Below are 16,589 nucleotides of genomic sequence, written 5' to 3'. Positions count from 1 at the left end.
GACACACTTCTCTACCACACGAACGAATCAGACTTCATTACTTCTGTTTGCAGATATTTCCTGTCTTCCCTCTGTTGCCCATCTGCCTGCAGCACAGCTTTTCCTTCTCCTTCCCGAAGCTTGATTTCGACCAGCTTTCTTGGCTAGATTCAGTTCACCACTGAAATTCCTTTCTGCTGCTTCACCCGTTACACATGAAACATGGGCAACGAAAGGCAGAAGACACTCGCATGTCCTTCCAAGCGTACAGTCCGCTCACTGTCATCTCTCTCCCTCCTTTCCCTCCTCAGAAATTTCACTCGTTGATACATTAAGACTTCTTTCAAAAAAACAGAACACACACCTTTTTTTTTTTTTTTTTTGGAATAAGGCACCTTAAACATTTAAGCTCCATGTTGATGTAGTAGAGAGAAACGCTATCGCTTGGGAACGGGGGAGACTCTGTCAATACTGAACGAACATCCATTGGCGCTTTTCGAGTTCTTGCCTGCAGCAGTACGTCAGCACACAGGTACAATCAAATCCATCCCCAGCAAAACGTAGCAAAGGATTCAGAAGTAGCACTTCCATTTTCTTACCCACACTGACTTTAACCACTCAAAATAGTATTGCTTGATTGGCTTTAAAGCAAACACATCTAGACGACCAGTCCCTTTCTTTTTTTTTTTTCTTCTAGCAAAGACTTTCAAGAGAATATTGTAACACCAGTTCCATTTATTATCTGTCTACCTCTTTACCCATAATAACAAAACAAACCCCCAAAWCTTTTGTATTTACTGGAAGACTATCCTCCAGAACACACACATCAATGTAATGTAATGATTACACCACCCACCAATCTTACAGAAGCTTCTACAGTTCTTAGGAGGGAAGAAAATCAACTCTCATCTTCTCTGGGCCATGCCCTGCAAGTCATATAGCTTTCCAAGAATATTCAGGATGAGTTATATCACAAATAGATTCCTAGATCTTAAATATGTGTTAGAAGCACTAAATTTAGGAATTTTTCTCCAATTGCACAGAATCTGCAATTAATAAGGCCAAATGAAGCTTGCTTAAACATATASTTCAATGTAAAAAATAAAAATATATTGGAGAAAGTATCTCTCCATATGGACTCTGAAGAGCATCCTGTAGTTCAAACTTTTTGCTTCATAGCCCCCTCTGCAAAATAGGAATGATATTAAAGAATTTATTTCAAGGCTACATGAGGATGAAGAAAGATACATAATCAGGTTGAATTTATAGAGCTTTAAGAAGAGATGTAGCAGTATCAGATATCACTAATATTTATGGTAAAGATACCATTTCACCAGGTTCATAGCCTCCTTAGAGAAGGATGAATTTTAAATTTATTTTTAATTTTAAAATTTAAAGATAATTAATTTAATGTAGATCTTTATCATTATATTTAATTTTAAGGGCCTTAACAATAGTCATATTTAAATATTTCCCAGATTAAATGTTTAAGTAGCATACAATTGTTACTCAAGTTGTAAAGTTCATTAAGTCATGAAAATGGAGGTAGTATCTGGTCAACTACTTTTTGACAATGGTAAAGTCTCCTGTCCATGGAGAATTCCTTGCACTCTTCTTCTCTTCCCCATCCAGTTTATTTCTCCTCATATAACCAAATAGTTTGTTCAAGAGGAGACCAACCTTGGGAGCTGAAAGAGCAGGAGAAAAAAGCCTTTTAAATTTGGAGAAATGTAGAAATCAATTACTCCAGGATGTGTGGTCCATATGTCCATCCTTACAGAGTAATTGTGCAATCACAGATGCATGAGACAGACGACATCTTTTGCAATGTTTGTCCAGTGGGTTCAGTACTGGTCSCTCCTACAAAGTCAGAGTCTGAGGTCTTGCTGCAAATTGAGGGTCTTGTTTCAAAACTGTCTTGATCACATAGGTTTCAGCAGGATGACCAGAAGGTAACTCCAGCTGCAGAGAATTAAACAGAACAGGCACAGCGCTCTCCTGTCCCATGCAGCAGCCAGACAGCAAACTTCAACTCAACCTGGGTCTGAGCATAGCTCCATAGGTTTGTTCCCTGCTGCACTTGAACAAAGATTGGCCCCTGGGTTATCACCAGTTCATGTCAACCTTACTGGGGACTGATCCCACTGGATCATTGTTGACATACAAGCGACTCTCGCTTGTTAATACAAAATAACATAGTGAAAGGTTGGTCATCACTTGTCTTTAAGCGTAAAGGCATCCTTTGAGATGCTGGATGGCAAAGTATATCCCATGAGCCCTGCAAAGGTTCACTGAAGCCTTAAGACTCAGGGCCACTGTGAAGGCTTAAAATGCAGGGCCACTAAAAACAACTGGAAAAAAAACCAAACAAACCTCACCATCATCAACCACCACCTTCCAGGGAGGGGACTGCAAAGCCCGATGCACCAGTCCCTAGGCACAACAGTCTGAGGCTGGAGAAGGTAGCTCAGTCACATGGTGAAGCAGAGGAAGGTGTCTAACAAACCTCATGCTGTAAAGCAGGGAGGTACATGAAAGAAGCAATTTGTTGTTTTCTCTCTAGCCTTAAAAAGAAATCCAAATAAGATAAAGTTGAGAAAAAGGGAAGAAAAAGTGATGACTGTTCCTTCAGGCTACCCAATCAAAGTTCAGTAATGGACTGAACAGCCTGTGGAGTTTGGTTTGACGTACGTATTTCTGGGTGGTGGGGCAAGAGGCCTGCACATGCCTGAGGAATATGGATTTGGGGAAAGACTTTTTGGTCTCAAATCACTGGGGCACAGTTTGCTGAAGCTAGACAGCACTAGGATTCAGACAGAGAACTTTCTTCCTCAGAATTAAAAAAAAAAAGAGAGGAGAGATAGTGAGAGCGCGAGCGAGCATGCGCTCATGCGAGCAGCTCCAGGAACTGAGCTTTCTTAGTTCCGAGAAACTGAGATTCTTGAAGAGCATGGTGATCAGAAACAATTACTTCAGTTCATGAATATCAGATAATACTTGCTTTGTTTTACAAAAATCTGTATGCTTTAAATACAAAACAGGCTTGATAAGCTTTTTTTGTCTATCTAGCACATTTAACTAATAAAAATTATTTGAAATGTTGTTTTTCTTCATTAATTGGATTCCAATTTCCATCCAAATCTAGTCTGATAAAAATCAAGAGAAAAATTAATCAAGCAAATAAGAAAAGCACCAATCATCATTCTTTACAGAAAATGGAAAAAATACATTAACTAAAGCAAATAGTAAACTGCATATTTGTTTAAATAGAAAAATAAACTCTTTGTCTTAGCAAAGAATACGGTAGTTGTGGTGGTACAGACTACACTAAAGCTTTCAGAAAGGTAACTGAAGTACAGATGCAAAACAAGGTAAGTCAACTTAAATCAGATTTCCTGCCTGCTAATATAAATCATGATTGAAACCAGTGATCTAAAACACAGATGTAAATTAATCCAGCCCATCGCAGGAAGCTAAGCAACTGTTTCCCCATACCAGCAGCCCTCAWACATTTCAGACTAATCTGTTTCCTACAGCAGCTTGGATTCACCTCCTTCCACACCRCCCACAAGTGCTTGAACACCACCCTCCTAGTCCCCACTGTCCCCTTACTGTAACAGTCCACACCAGCTATTTCTTAAATAAAATAAAAATTATCTCCTCCAAAGATCTATTCTGTTCCTAACTCCTATTACCTGCTGCTTCCCTGCACATGGGGCTCACCTGGACTCCYGCAGTACACACATCATCAGGAGGTTCCCCTTCCCTCCAGCTCATCCCTACAGCCCAACAGGTTTCCTCAGGAGAATCACTTCTGTGCTCCCAGCCCTACCATGTTGTACTTGATCCGCAGCAAACTTGCTCAGCACAAAATTGTAATTTCTTAGTTGCCAGAGTGCAGAGACAACTAGGCTGAAGCTCTTACCCCTCCTCAATACATGCTCTGTGCCTCCAATCTGAGGGCTGTTGCTCCACACCCAAAGCAGATGACTCCTAGCCAAGCAAATCTGAAGATTCACTCTTCTTTCTGCACCTCCCTGAAGAATTTGCAGAGTTAGAAAGAGCTTTAGAGCCCAAGAGGCTGCCTTTGGGTTAAGCTCACCATAACACTTCCTTCTGCCATGGTCTGGTGCATCAGTCCTGCAAACGTTCCAGAATTATTGCTGAGAAGAGCATTTCCCTTATCTGATGTATCCTCAGAAGAAGAGCATACCTTGTCTTCTCAGGCTTCCATAACAGCCAAAGTATGGCTGAGTAAGGATTGAAAAAAAAACTCAGAATAACAGATACGATTCTTCAGATAGGTAGGGACAAAAACAACAACCACCACCTTAAATACAAAAGAAGAGCTGGGAGGGAGTGGACATCAAATTTTGGGAATAGGTTTATTTTAAAAAACAACTGGAGTTCTGCCTTCTCCGATCTTCCCCTGAATGAACCTCCCTTTACATTCAGCTGAAGCCACTGCTGCTAGGTCGGTCACGTGGCGCTCTCGGTCCTGGCGAGCTTGTGTTCCCACCCATCACAGGGCTGGTAAGGGAAAACGTTTGTTATTTATGTTCCTTATGCTAACTTAAGCAYTAATCTCAGTCTTTTTGCAAGTCTGCCAACAGCACATTTTTTTTCCCAGTCATGTTTTTAASTGTCTCCACAGATCCCTTGCTCCATCAAATACATGTGGTTGATAAACCCATTGCAACATTTGGGATACGGCTGTAAATTTTTTAAATCCCTGTATGCACTGAAGTAAATASGATTCTGTGCCAGACTTCAGTGGGAGCAGAATCAGATCTTCCCTGTTTTCCAAGCCTGTTACGCATCTCCAGTATGTTTTCATTTATTCTAAATGTGCTGCAACTGAATTACCTTAGGATGAGGCACTTATTGTAAGTCACAAAGTCATATTATCTGTTTCTAGCCAGCATCCATTTTTAGCAGTAAGGGAAATAATTCAAAACTATTTTAAGACTGCATGGAACAGTCTCAGCCAATGCCTGGCCACAACCTAGCCTTTTTTTAAAATATATTTTTAATAGTAAGCAAATCCACTTTCTAAAGTGAAAAAATAAGTCCAGTAAATGACTGCATTAAAGAGTCTCTTTTGCCATTCCCTCCCTTCCCAACAGCCCTAACCACTATCACCATGGCAAAGCAGATTTACACGACTTGTTCGGTTTTCAGAACACCAAACTTTGTCAGGGAGTGATGTACTGTTTTATTCAAAGCTTCTAAAAGACTCAAAGCCAGAATTTAAACTATGTTTTTGCTATGTACTATGAAGAATTATACTGGCCTACAACTACACTAAATACTCTTATTTATTTAGTAATAAAAATTTGCAGCAAGAGGAAACCAACATTAAGCCAAGTATCCTTGAGGACATTCCAGTAAGAGTCAATGCATTAATACAAAATAAGCTTTTGACATCAGTGAAAGAAATCCTAGTGTTTTCATTTTCCAATACCAACACTAAAAGTTTAAGCCCTGATTGGAAACAAGAGGCTCATTAAGGAAAGCTTATTTAACGCCTTGGTACAGAGGTCTAACGCAATCCAGAGTTTTACAACACCCTTACAAATACCTCTTGGATCACCATTTTGTGCATCAGATAAAGTGGTGCTGCCAATGCAGGTTAACATAGGGGAACCCAAGTTCTCCCCATCTTCCAAGCCTTTCTGGTTTACTTAGGACAGACTTAAGCTTATGCTGYGATCCTAAAATCTTTTGCCCCACCTGAAGAACCAGGACTACACAMAACAGATGATGGAGACTACTTATTATTTAGTGAATTCAGTCAGTCAGCAGCTAACCAAACATATACATATAAAAAAAGGTAAGAGAGGTGGGAGAGGGGGAAGAGTTTCAGTGTCATGAGAAGTCTCCCAGCAGCTTCCACACTTTCTCCTTGTGCAGGTGGCCAGGAGCTGCCAATACCACCTGCCCCTACTGCCCAGCCCTCCTGGGCAGCAGCCAGTTGGGGTCAGAGGACAGCCAGCTCCCCCTCATCTTGCTAGTGTTACTTCTGTATAACGGAAAGAACAGCAGCATCCCCAGGTGAATCAGGAACATCACCCTGCCAGAGGCAACCAGCCTGCAGCAGGCAGGGTGGCTCTAGCCCCAGTTGTTGGTCCTGGACATGCAAAAATYGTGCCACGCAGGAGCACTCTTTCTYGTCAGTCATGCTGGTCTCTTCCTCTTGGGTGAAGACCAAAGCCATCATCCCCATCTGCATTTCCAGTTCAGGGACTGCTGCAATTCCACACCGGAAACTGAAACAAACCTAGTTATTGCACAGTCACTGGAGACTACTAAAATCATCTCATTTAGCACCARCCACTCCAGCTCTTGGCTCTGAACTTCAACACTTTTCATCACCATCATCATCTACCTGGCAAGCCAAGGGAATCTCCTAATACTACTAGAAGTCACTAACCCAGCTGCACCTATCAGAAGCATTTCCAGCACAAAACCCTAGCCAGGATTGGGATGGCGGGGGCAATCATAGAAGCAGAGAAGGAACATTTTCTGGCAGGCTGCTTATAAGGCATTTCACAAGCACAGACAGGTTTCACATATTTCCAAGCACAGCATGAACTCTTTGTTTTTAYAAAATCTAATTAGCCACAAAACCAAAAAAGTAATCTGCCACCTTTTGTTCTGAATAGATAGCCAAGAAGCAGAAATGAACACAGGCAGCAGACTGTAAAACTATGTAAGTGGGAATTTTGCYGGTCAGTCACAAGCACTAAACGTAGGTATTTGATGCTGCAACACTCTGCAACCACAAATACAGAAAAGTTTAAAAGCACTTCCCCTTAAGAAGTTGCGGCATGTATGCGCCAGCCACATGGGTACTCCAGATGCCTGGCAAGTTGTCCATGAAATTTGTGGTTGTGAAAAAGATACAGGAACTGCATCAATTTCGTTTATAAAGACTCTGCTCTCTGATTCCTCAGAAGCTACAGGAAAAAAAAACAGGTTCTGGAAACAAAGAAAGCACACTTGTTTTTTACCATGCATAGCAAATACACACACACAAGATGAAGCCAGCTACAGCAGAACGAGGAGACTTAACCTACTTTTGTTTCTGGCCTAAGGGAGGTCAGCACCTTGTAGTAACAACCTGTTACTTGGCACCTTAAGGAATGAAATTTCTCATTTAGTTTGACATTCAGAGGACCCTGAGCTTGGCAATTAGAGCTTGGGAGTATGAGATGCTCAAAAGAGGCCCAATGAAATCTYCTTCCCACCACAAGAGCGTCAGAACAAGTTCTTATCTCTTGTCCCAGGCACCTAGAAACGAACAAGTGTTCAAAATGGCAGAGAGGAAGATGTCATTTTTATTTTTAAAAGTGTGTATTGTTAGTCAGTCAGTGACACCACTTGCATTATGACAGCCTATGAACCATACAAAGAACTATTAAGAATAGCTGAAGTCTTCAGTACCCTGGGGCAAGTGGTGGTGGGGGGGAATGCTAGCTGTCAATCTGGCAAATGTTTGCACTTTACATGCTGCCAGTTCTATTTCTGTTCTCCACCACTCCCCAGACTGGGGACCAGTCCATCTCCAGAGACAGAAGAATTTCTAATCACTTTTGACAAGGACCCTTGGCAACATGGCATGGCAGGAGTGGGAGACTTCAGAGCTGGCGAGATCCACCATTTCCTCCACAGAGCACGACAACCACACAGCATCATGCAACAGGGAGCAAGYTTCTCAGGTGTCAGAAGTGTGTCATTAATAAATTTAGGAAATTAAGCAGGAGGGGTGTATTCAAAGCACGGAGGTTACAACCTTCAAGTCTAATCAGCTGGCAACAGTTATTTGAGACAACGCGGTCATCCTATAGTGCCCTCCTCCAGATTTTTGTTATACATGTATGGTTTTCATTTCACCGATACAAAAGTGTATCGCAAAAATGCTGCAAATCCTTCTTTATTCTGCTCCCCCCAACCCCCCTCAAAAGCACATCCTCTTTTGGCTGTAGGACAGCTCCTCACAAGATCATCTACTGTATAACAAACTAGCCAAATTAGAAGAAAGTCACTTAAGAGACTACACAGAAGTAGARATGCACATACATTACCTCCCCCGGGGTAGTTTAGACATAACAGTTGCATGAGCTAATCCTAAACACCCAGATATCCAAAGGAACCCAACTCCACCAAGTAAGAGTCAAAGTACCTGGAAACACAGGACAGTTTTTCCTCTTCCTTGTCTCTCATCTATGCTCAGGGCATCAAATGAAGGCCCTCAATGAAGCAATTTTTCATTTTAATTTACTTTTCTTTCCTGCCAAAAGCACAATACAGTTATTTCTCCTATCACATCTATGCGATATAGAAGAACTCTTCTTTATTATTATTAAAGAAAAATATTGGAGGATAAAGAAGGAATCTCTCTTGACCACATCATCATCTAAGGAGAAAGTTTTCCATTGGCATGTTCCTCACCTGCAACAAAAAGCCTTAAAAGATGGCAAAAAGAATAAAGGGAAGCAACCTATCAGCCTAGCTGTACAAGATATTTTTGTCATTGGAGAAAAGTAGTTTCATTTCTTGATTTTGTTTAATGTATGAAATGACTTTTTTCCTCCTCCTAGAAGCATCTATGCATACCACATAACCTGAAAATTAACTGTGAAGCTAAAGAAAAGGTTAGAAAAAGTGCGTTTTCAGGGTGGAGTTCCAACGGACTACAGTGAGTCTGCAAAAAGACCACCAGTATAGAAAGCAGTTCTGCTGYGAGTGGAGGCATGGTGGCTGGCCTCAGCTAATTTTCATAGCCGTAGTTCAGCTATCATTTACAGTAACTTATAGATGCAGGAGAAGAGCTGGCATGACTTCCTTTTGAGGAAAAAAGCKACCTACTTTCCAACTCTCTACGCATTTGATTGCGTTTATCAAGCTACATAGAATCTTTAACAGGAGAATTAATTCTACTGGCCTGTTTCTGGGCGTTCAAGGACAGGACGAGCTCCTTACAGATCACTCTCCCCCTCCAGMTTGTGATTCCAACTTCCAGACCCAAAGGCTACAGAAGTAAATGCAGTCATGTGTACAATTAAACACAAGAAATTTCAATTATAAAACCAAGGGTGCAACCTACTTAACCCCAATAGATGGATCAAATGTGTTTAATTGCATGACTATAGACAGCAGAGCTCTAAGAACAGGATTTCTTGTTCATCTGATRCTTTAAAAATCTTCAGCTTTCCAGGAGAACCAACTTTTATTATTTGGAGACAAGTATGTTCATGTTCTCCCCAAAGCTCAGAAGACAGAAGCAACAAGTTCATCAAAACAATTTTGAGTGGTAGAACACATCTGAAAGTTTTTTCTTGAATATTTTATAATTTTTTTTTTGTGGTAATGGATATTCTGGAAAAAGATAAAAATTCTTTCTTCCTCATACACATCCCAGTTCTCTGTAAAGGTGCTCTTGGCTCATGACGTTCATTACCAATGACTGCAGGCAGACTAAYAGAACTCCATTCGCAATTGTGTCAGACTGGCAACACATGAAAGTGCGGAGTTGCAAAGGATTTAAGGATAAACAAAGCAGTGGTTTCCCAGACCAAAAAGCAGCTGGACAAGACAAATTACAAATAGGCACAGAACAGCTATCTACAAGTCCTTACTGTGGTCACACAAGGACACATGTTCATCAAAAAAAAGAAGGAAAAAAAAAAGATGTTATCAGGCCGTCAGGATTGTAAGAGCAAGATCATGCCCATTTAACAGTACCATGAATTTCTAACTCTTAGTATTATTAAGAACTGAGATATTTTTCTTAAGTTTTGKTTTTTTTCTTCCAACTTTAAAATGTTTCAGCAATTCCCACACGTTCCAATTTGATTTTCTCTGTCCTCCTRAGATACAGGTAACAGTTCTTGGATTTTGGTAAGAGGAGACAGAAAAATACAGTAATCCAAACACATAATATGAAATTCCATTACATCTTTTTCAAGTGACTGCATAAAATTATAGCTTTAAATAGGCAAACTGGGAACATGGACTTGAAAATAGAATAAATTATATAGTTGCAATATCAAGAATTGTTGTTAGTGAGGGGTAAATATCAAATAAGAACAGTTAGCCTTCTCTGGGCACTGAGACACTGTTAGCCACAGGCACCAGATCTGCCTGTACACACACGCATGTGTGTTTAACTATAAACAGAGAGATACCAAGCGCACACACTGTGCTTTGCTGTATGTACTCTACTGCCAGGACCTAAAGGGCAAGGCAACAACCAGCTTCTTCCTACGCAACTTCAAGTCCACAATGACTGCTGAATCAGAAGAGCAGGGAATTGGACAGTTAATAAAACACAAACTGAATCTCATACCCTAAATTAGTTGAAGCAGTATGTAATGAGACTTTGAAGTTATGCACCAGTGTGAATCACAGTGTAGACAGGCCATGGCAAATGAGGTATTTCAGTCAAGCAGAAACTGCTCTCCTGAAGGAGGCTCAGACYTTGGTGCTACATCAAAACCAATGTCTGATGAGATTCCAACACTGCCACCTCTTAAGTTGTGTTACTGGCCTGTTCCTGAAACAGTCAGAGAAAAGTGTTTGTGCTCTTGTTAAATACACCTTGAAGTTTTGCAGGAAGAGGAGGAGAGGAAGAAATGGCACCCAGCTCACATTAACAGAGCTAAAACCATATCAAATTACTCAGCTTTAAGTTCTTGAAATAAAATGACTTGGGTTTAGGAATGAATGCTTGGCTATGACCGGATAGATCTGTAAGCTCTGGTAATGCAAAAAAAATTTCCTGGATCTGTTTATTATTCTTCTCTTTCCACCTGTATGAAAAGCAGTATCCGACACATGACAGATGCTTATTTCAATATATAAGACGACACCTCAAAGTTCTTTTGGAACAAGTCTTACACAAAGTCACAGCAACAGCTTGTCCCTAGAAAACAATACATATGAAGGATCAGCCACGTATGGAAGGTCTTCTGTAAATGCCCTACACACCCACCTTTTCTAACTCAAAGGAGAGAGAATTTAAAGACTATATTCCCCACAGGGGAAGGTCCATTCACTCAAAGGTATTTAAACAAAAGCTTCATAGCCCTCAAGCACACCATAGTGGGGACCCAGGGCACACTATAAGGTTTGTAAATACATGCTCACAGAACGACTTCACCTAACATTAGATGCCAAGAGTCCCTAGACAACTGGGCACGTGAAACTGTGAGGAACACATCTTGGCTCAGGTAAACAACAGTCCAGGTAAGGCAATACCAGAAAATCAGATTTGCTACTGTAATTTGAGTTCTACCCATGCAAAGACCCACCTCTTTCATTTTTTCTCTCCTCCTGTAAAACAAGTTGCCTTGCTTAGCATTTTCCTGCCCTAGTTCCAGAGACCTTGGATCTGGGGAAATATCCTGTTACTTAGGCATCTGCCCTCCTATCACCTGCAATAACTTTTAAGTTCTAGCTTTTGCCTGTGAAATCAGCCAGACTTGAACTAGAGACTACACACATTTGATGTGGGACTATCAGCCACCAATGCCTCCACCCCAAACTAGAAGGGTGACCTAGCTTGGATTCCTCTGATCTTACAAGTCACTAGAAATATCAGAACTACTGGAAAGGTACAGGACCAGCCTCCTTTGCACAAGGCAGAGGAACACCACCTGTCAATCAGCCGGGAATGAGTATTAAATTTGTTACCATGATGGAGACAAGCATCAACTTTGAAGGTCAGCAGTGCTGAAAATACTTTTCCCAGTTTCAGTTTGCATAAAGACCACACAGCACTGATCATAAATCATCAGTTCAGAAGGTTTGCAAGACCTTTTATAGATCCTAGAAGATAAAGGATTGGCTTGGCTCCTTCATCATCCTGCGCCAGCCAGTTTGGCTTGAAAAAACAGGGGGCATTAACCCACCAGCACCACGGCCCATTTTGTGTAAGTGCTCTGCTGCCAGGATGCCCCTTGCGCTGGCTCCATGCACACTCAGGAGATAGGGAAGAGCCACCCACRTGCAGTCTTGACGAGAAGGCAAAATTTGCACTGATAGAATCAAGCAAGACAGCAGCAAGATACACTTATGCTGCTGGGTCACMCTGATGCCAAAAATATTTTCAGAAAGGATTTTCAGGTAAGAGAGGTATATTCACTGTCAGCTCACCACTGTTCCCAAATATACATGAGTGTCCACTCATAAACCAAAGAGCCCCAGGTCACCCAAACACAGTTGCCAGGAGAAGGAACTCTGAAACAAACAGCTTGTAGGTAAAGGGACACAGAGTCTCCCTATGATTTCTTCTTCAACCTTTTCCCTAAGGCCTTCTTTCCCTGCAGCTAGACACAGACTCTTTCCAAAATGCCTCGTGTCCTCTCCTGAATCTCCCTTTGTGGTTGATCTTTAGTCTTTCAAGTTTTTTCCTGACACAGAGAACCCTCTTCTCTTGCTCTTCCAGTTTTAATACTCTTTAAAAATTGTTCTACTAGGAAAAAATACTAGAGGAAAAAAACCCCACACGTTAACAGAAACTAACTTCATACACAAACAAGATGTAAGAGCTCTTGGGCAACACAATTGTCAAACAAAAAAATAGGGAAATTCTGTTTTCTTGGAAAATTGCACCTGTCAAAGAAGGATAAGTCCATATTTTTTCTTATTTTCCTCTCCTCACAAGGGAAGGGCAGCTACTCTGAGTAATCTGAGGGGTTGACATGCCTGAAGACCACAAACCCACCTGTTCCTTCCTAGCCAGTGTCACATACAGGTAAGGAAAAGTGAGAGAACTTCAGTTGTTCATGCTCATTTGCTTTAGAAGCCATTTGGTTCAGTTCAGAGGTTTTCTTGGTACTCCCCAACTTCCAAAAGCCAAAAGTTCCTTGCTATTACTCACTTTTCCTTGTGTTTGCACATTTGCTTATTGCACCTCTGGACTATTTGGAATAAAGGAAAATGGTCAAAGGATTGAGAGAATAGAAGGAACAGGAGCAAAAGGGAGAGAGTTCAGACTGCATGGTCCTTCCAGCTGAAAACTTTGATACTTTCAAAAAAATTACACTTGCTTCTTGATGGCTTTTTCCAGATCTCTGTCCTATTTCCAGAAGCTGCCAGAGATCCTAGAGGGCTAAAAAAAAAAAAAAGTACATCTGTGGGGAAGAACGGTGCACTAACAGAGGGACAGACAAGAATAAGACTGAAATTGCCAAATTCAACACTGTTTAGGTGCATGTTTGAAGTGGAAGTGAGAAAGAACCACAGCACAAGAAACAATGAGAAAAGAAATGAAAATAAAGCAAGTGAGGAACAAAAGAACATAGGCTTACAGTATGAACCTCTCAGGAATAGTAAAAGCAGATTGCAAACTTGAGGTAAAAAGGAAAGAAGTTACACCTATCATTATCAGTGTAAATAAAGTTACATACTCTTAAAAAGTCACCTCCACTTTCTCTTAAAAAAAAAAAAAAGAAAAAAGAAAAAGAAAAATAAATCAAGGCAACCCATTACCACAGATACCATTTTTATACAACACACTGAAGCAAAAACTTATTTTTTTTTTTGGGGGGGGGGGGGGTGAATTCAGTCTGCCACTCTAATTAAAGGGGAGCGGGGTGGGCAGGAGGGAGGGATCTGTTTGCCATAAATAGAGGCACTGTTATTAACAGTAAGATAACTGGGTATAAACATATTTCCATTGTGGTTTTCTTTGGAGCATTTTTTCTGATAAAGCTACTATTATACTGAACATAGTTTATAATACGTTCATAACACCCAAGTTGTTCATTCCCACAAACAACACTACAAGTGTGGAATTTTTCCTCATCCTTTCAATGACATTTTCTTGGCTTCTTCCTCTGGGAAAAATATTTAGGCAACAATTTCCCTTTAGTGCAATATATATAGGCCCACTTGAGTTATTTCACAAAGTTCAACATGCTGTGCTGCTTTTTTACTCTTCTAGTTCACGGAGAATCTCAGACTCAACTTTTTAGATGTCACTGTTGAGCAAAAGAGAGGGCAAAGTCAGTCATGCCAGGGTTTGTTACGCTCTGCCACCCACTCGTTAGAGTTAATTTCAAAAATTTATCTTCTATTGAAGAGACCATGGCCAGAAACAGAAGAATGAAGAAGAAAAAAATCACCTTCCCTGTACAATGAAGTTGCCTTTTCTGGAATAGCAGAGTATCTTCTCTTCCTAGAATAACACTGGAGCTTGCAGTTACAGCAAAGTATTTTGTGCTCCATAACAAAATGTTCATTTATGATTACTAAGCAATCCTGGATCTGAATAAGTGCCCAGTGGGAATCTTCACGTATTTYTTAGAGAGTAATTTAAATCCTATTTATTCAGCAGTATGGTATTTCAATAGGGCTTGTACATTTATAAAAATACTATATTTAAACAAACATTTTTGGTACATACAGATCCCTGCTTTATGACTACAGTTCTCCCATCCCCTTCCAGATCAGCAGGAATACAATTGCAGACCAGTACTTTACCACTTGCAAACTTCTAGCAATTGTTAACTCCACTTTACATCTGGTTTATTTGTGTAATAATTCAGAACCGCTAGAAAATAGAATCTAATACTTTTCCGAAGAGCAACATTGTACAGATTAATATCACCATCTGCTAATGCAATCTGAGACTTCCCTTACCCCAAACGGTGGATATGAAGCAGCAGCAGCAGCTGAGGCAACGCTCACTGCAGGAGGTGGTATTCCTGAAGAAGAAGGTGGGAACAGGCCCAAGGCATTCAGATTTAATCCAGGAATTAAATGTGCTTGAAGCTGCAATGGAAGAAGAGTTATTTAAGCTTTAAAATTCAGATCATTAAGCCTAATAAGAATCCTAGTTGGCATAGGCTATTAGAGCCTTTTGAAAAGATGTTAGTATATTCTTTCAAAAAGATTTTTTTAAATCTCCATTCCCCTAAGGACTCAACTTCAAACTTATACCCTAGACATAGACCAATAATATTTAAAATATGGCTGAGGAGGAAAGGCAGCTAGCAATCACTGCCTACAACTTAAGTGAAATGTATCACAGGCTTCATGATAAAAATTCAGGCAACAGTGCAACCTTTACGTTTCACATTCAGAATGAGCAAAATTACTAGAGATGATCATCATTTTGGCTTTGTACTCAAAACCACCCAACACCCTGTAGAGGCAGAGAAACCTTACTCGCAAACCCAGATTTTACACGTATCTCATACTATAACACATYCCTCCCTCCCGTATCCTTCTGCTCCAAGATCAGCAAAAGCTAAAGTGTTTGCTAGGAAAGCATCAGCTGTGAAGTTGCATGTCCCCTGCCTGACTTCCCCAAGTGAAACAGCAGTATTACGTATAGGAACTATACATTATCAGTGAGTGACCCAGGACTTTTCAGTCTCATTTTTCACCTTGCCAAATTATTGCCAAACAATACGACTATATTTTAAAAATACTTCAGCCAGGAACAGGTATCATATCAGGCCATCAAGACAAGACAATAAGTCAGGAAATAAAAACAAAACAAAACCAGAAAACATTGCTTTAAGAATCCTGGCAACAAACTAAAGCTGAAATCCACCTAACAGCAGAGCTAGTTGCTCAGCACACCTTTGCCAAACTGCAGAGTAGCCTCAAGCTCAGCCCATGTCCTTGCTCACTATAMTGAARCAAAAATGCACTCCCYRGGCTCTCTCATACATCACTGCAAACTCATGTGCAGTTTGTGTCCTGCAGGTCCACTTACGGGATAGGAGGGAGGGAAAAGGTGAGGAGAATATTCCCTCCAGCCAGTAAGGAGGCCATAAGGAATAGGCATTTCTGGAAAACCAGAGACTACTGTAAATTTTAAGAAATTTACAGCATATTCTAGATCATAACATTTAGTTATATAGATCTATATATAAAAAYCAAAAGTCTTAATCATTTCCCAATATGAGCTAGTAACACTTCAGCAAACTAATGAGGTGTGTCGCTTATGTAATTTGCGATCATCTCTGRATAACCAAATGTCTTATCTAAGAAAAGTCTTAATATAGCCTTCTTAAATAACTGAAAGCAGGAGAGATCCTTCTTCTGTATGTTACGATTTTAACATCAAGAGAATAGGAATCACTGCTTTAAGAAACTTACAGAAACTGCAACACATAAACCACAATTTTATATAAACACACATTCCTTTTAGGTTTCTGCAACAAGAAAAAGTGAAATCCTCATTCATTTCCTCAGTATAAATCAGTTTCTCAGTTCCTCTACTCAAAACAAAACAGAGAAAGCCTTCATTAAAACAAAATTAAATTAARAAGCAATAAAAATAAAGCCTACACCCAAACCCCAGGAATGACTACAAGAGGCAACTGACATTGCAACAGGGAAATTATAGTTGGATATCAGGAAAGAAATTTTCATAACAAGAGCAGTCAGACACAGCATAGGCTGCCTGGAGAGGCTGTGGACTTTCTGCCCTTAGCAGTGTTCAGAGCTGGAGGGAACAAGGCACTGAACAACCCCATTTAACTTTATAATTGGCCCTGTTTTGACCGAGCCCCTCAGTGGGCCAGATGATGTCCAAAGCTCCCTTAGACCCAAGTAATTCCGATTCCAGTTTCCAAAAAGAGACCAYG

General features: G+C 40.5%; 1 protein-coding gene across 1 annotated transcript in view; it reads right to left on the bottom strand.

Moving 5' to 3' along the window:
• The window catches only part of IGF2BP3 (insulin like growth factor 2 mRNA binding protein 3), a 121,263-nt gene that overhangs the window by 14,376 nt on the left and 90,298 nt on the right, over positions 1 to 16,589 (bottom strand). Inside the window, exon 10 of the mRNA XM_085307628.1 lies at positions 14,629 to 14,760. Coding sequence (XP_085163754.1) covers positions 14,629 to 14,760 — 132 coding nt within the window. The remainder of the gene's footprint in view (positions 1 to 14,628; positions 14,761 to 16,589) is intronic.

This window comes from Rhea americana, unplaced genomic scaffold (genome assembly GCF_003343005.1).
Source record: "Rhea americana isolate MKP2758 unplaced genomic scaffold, rheAme1 scaffold_26, whole genome shotgun sequence".
NCBI lineage: Eukaryota > Metazoa > Chordata > Aves > Rheiformes > Rheidae > Rhea > Rhea americana.
The sequence above is the reverse complement of the archived record's forward strand: the minus strand, read 5'-3'. Positions and strand labels throughout refer to the sequence as shown.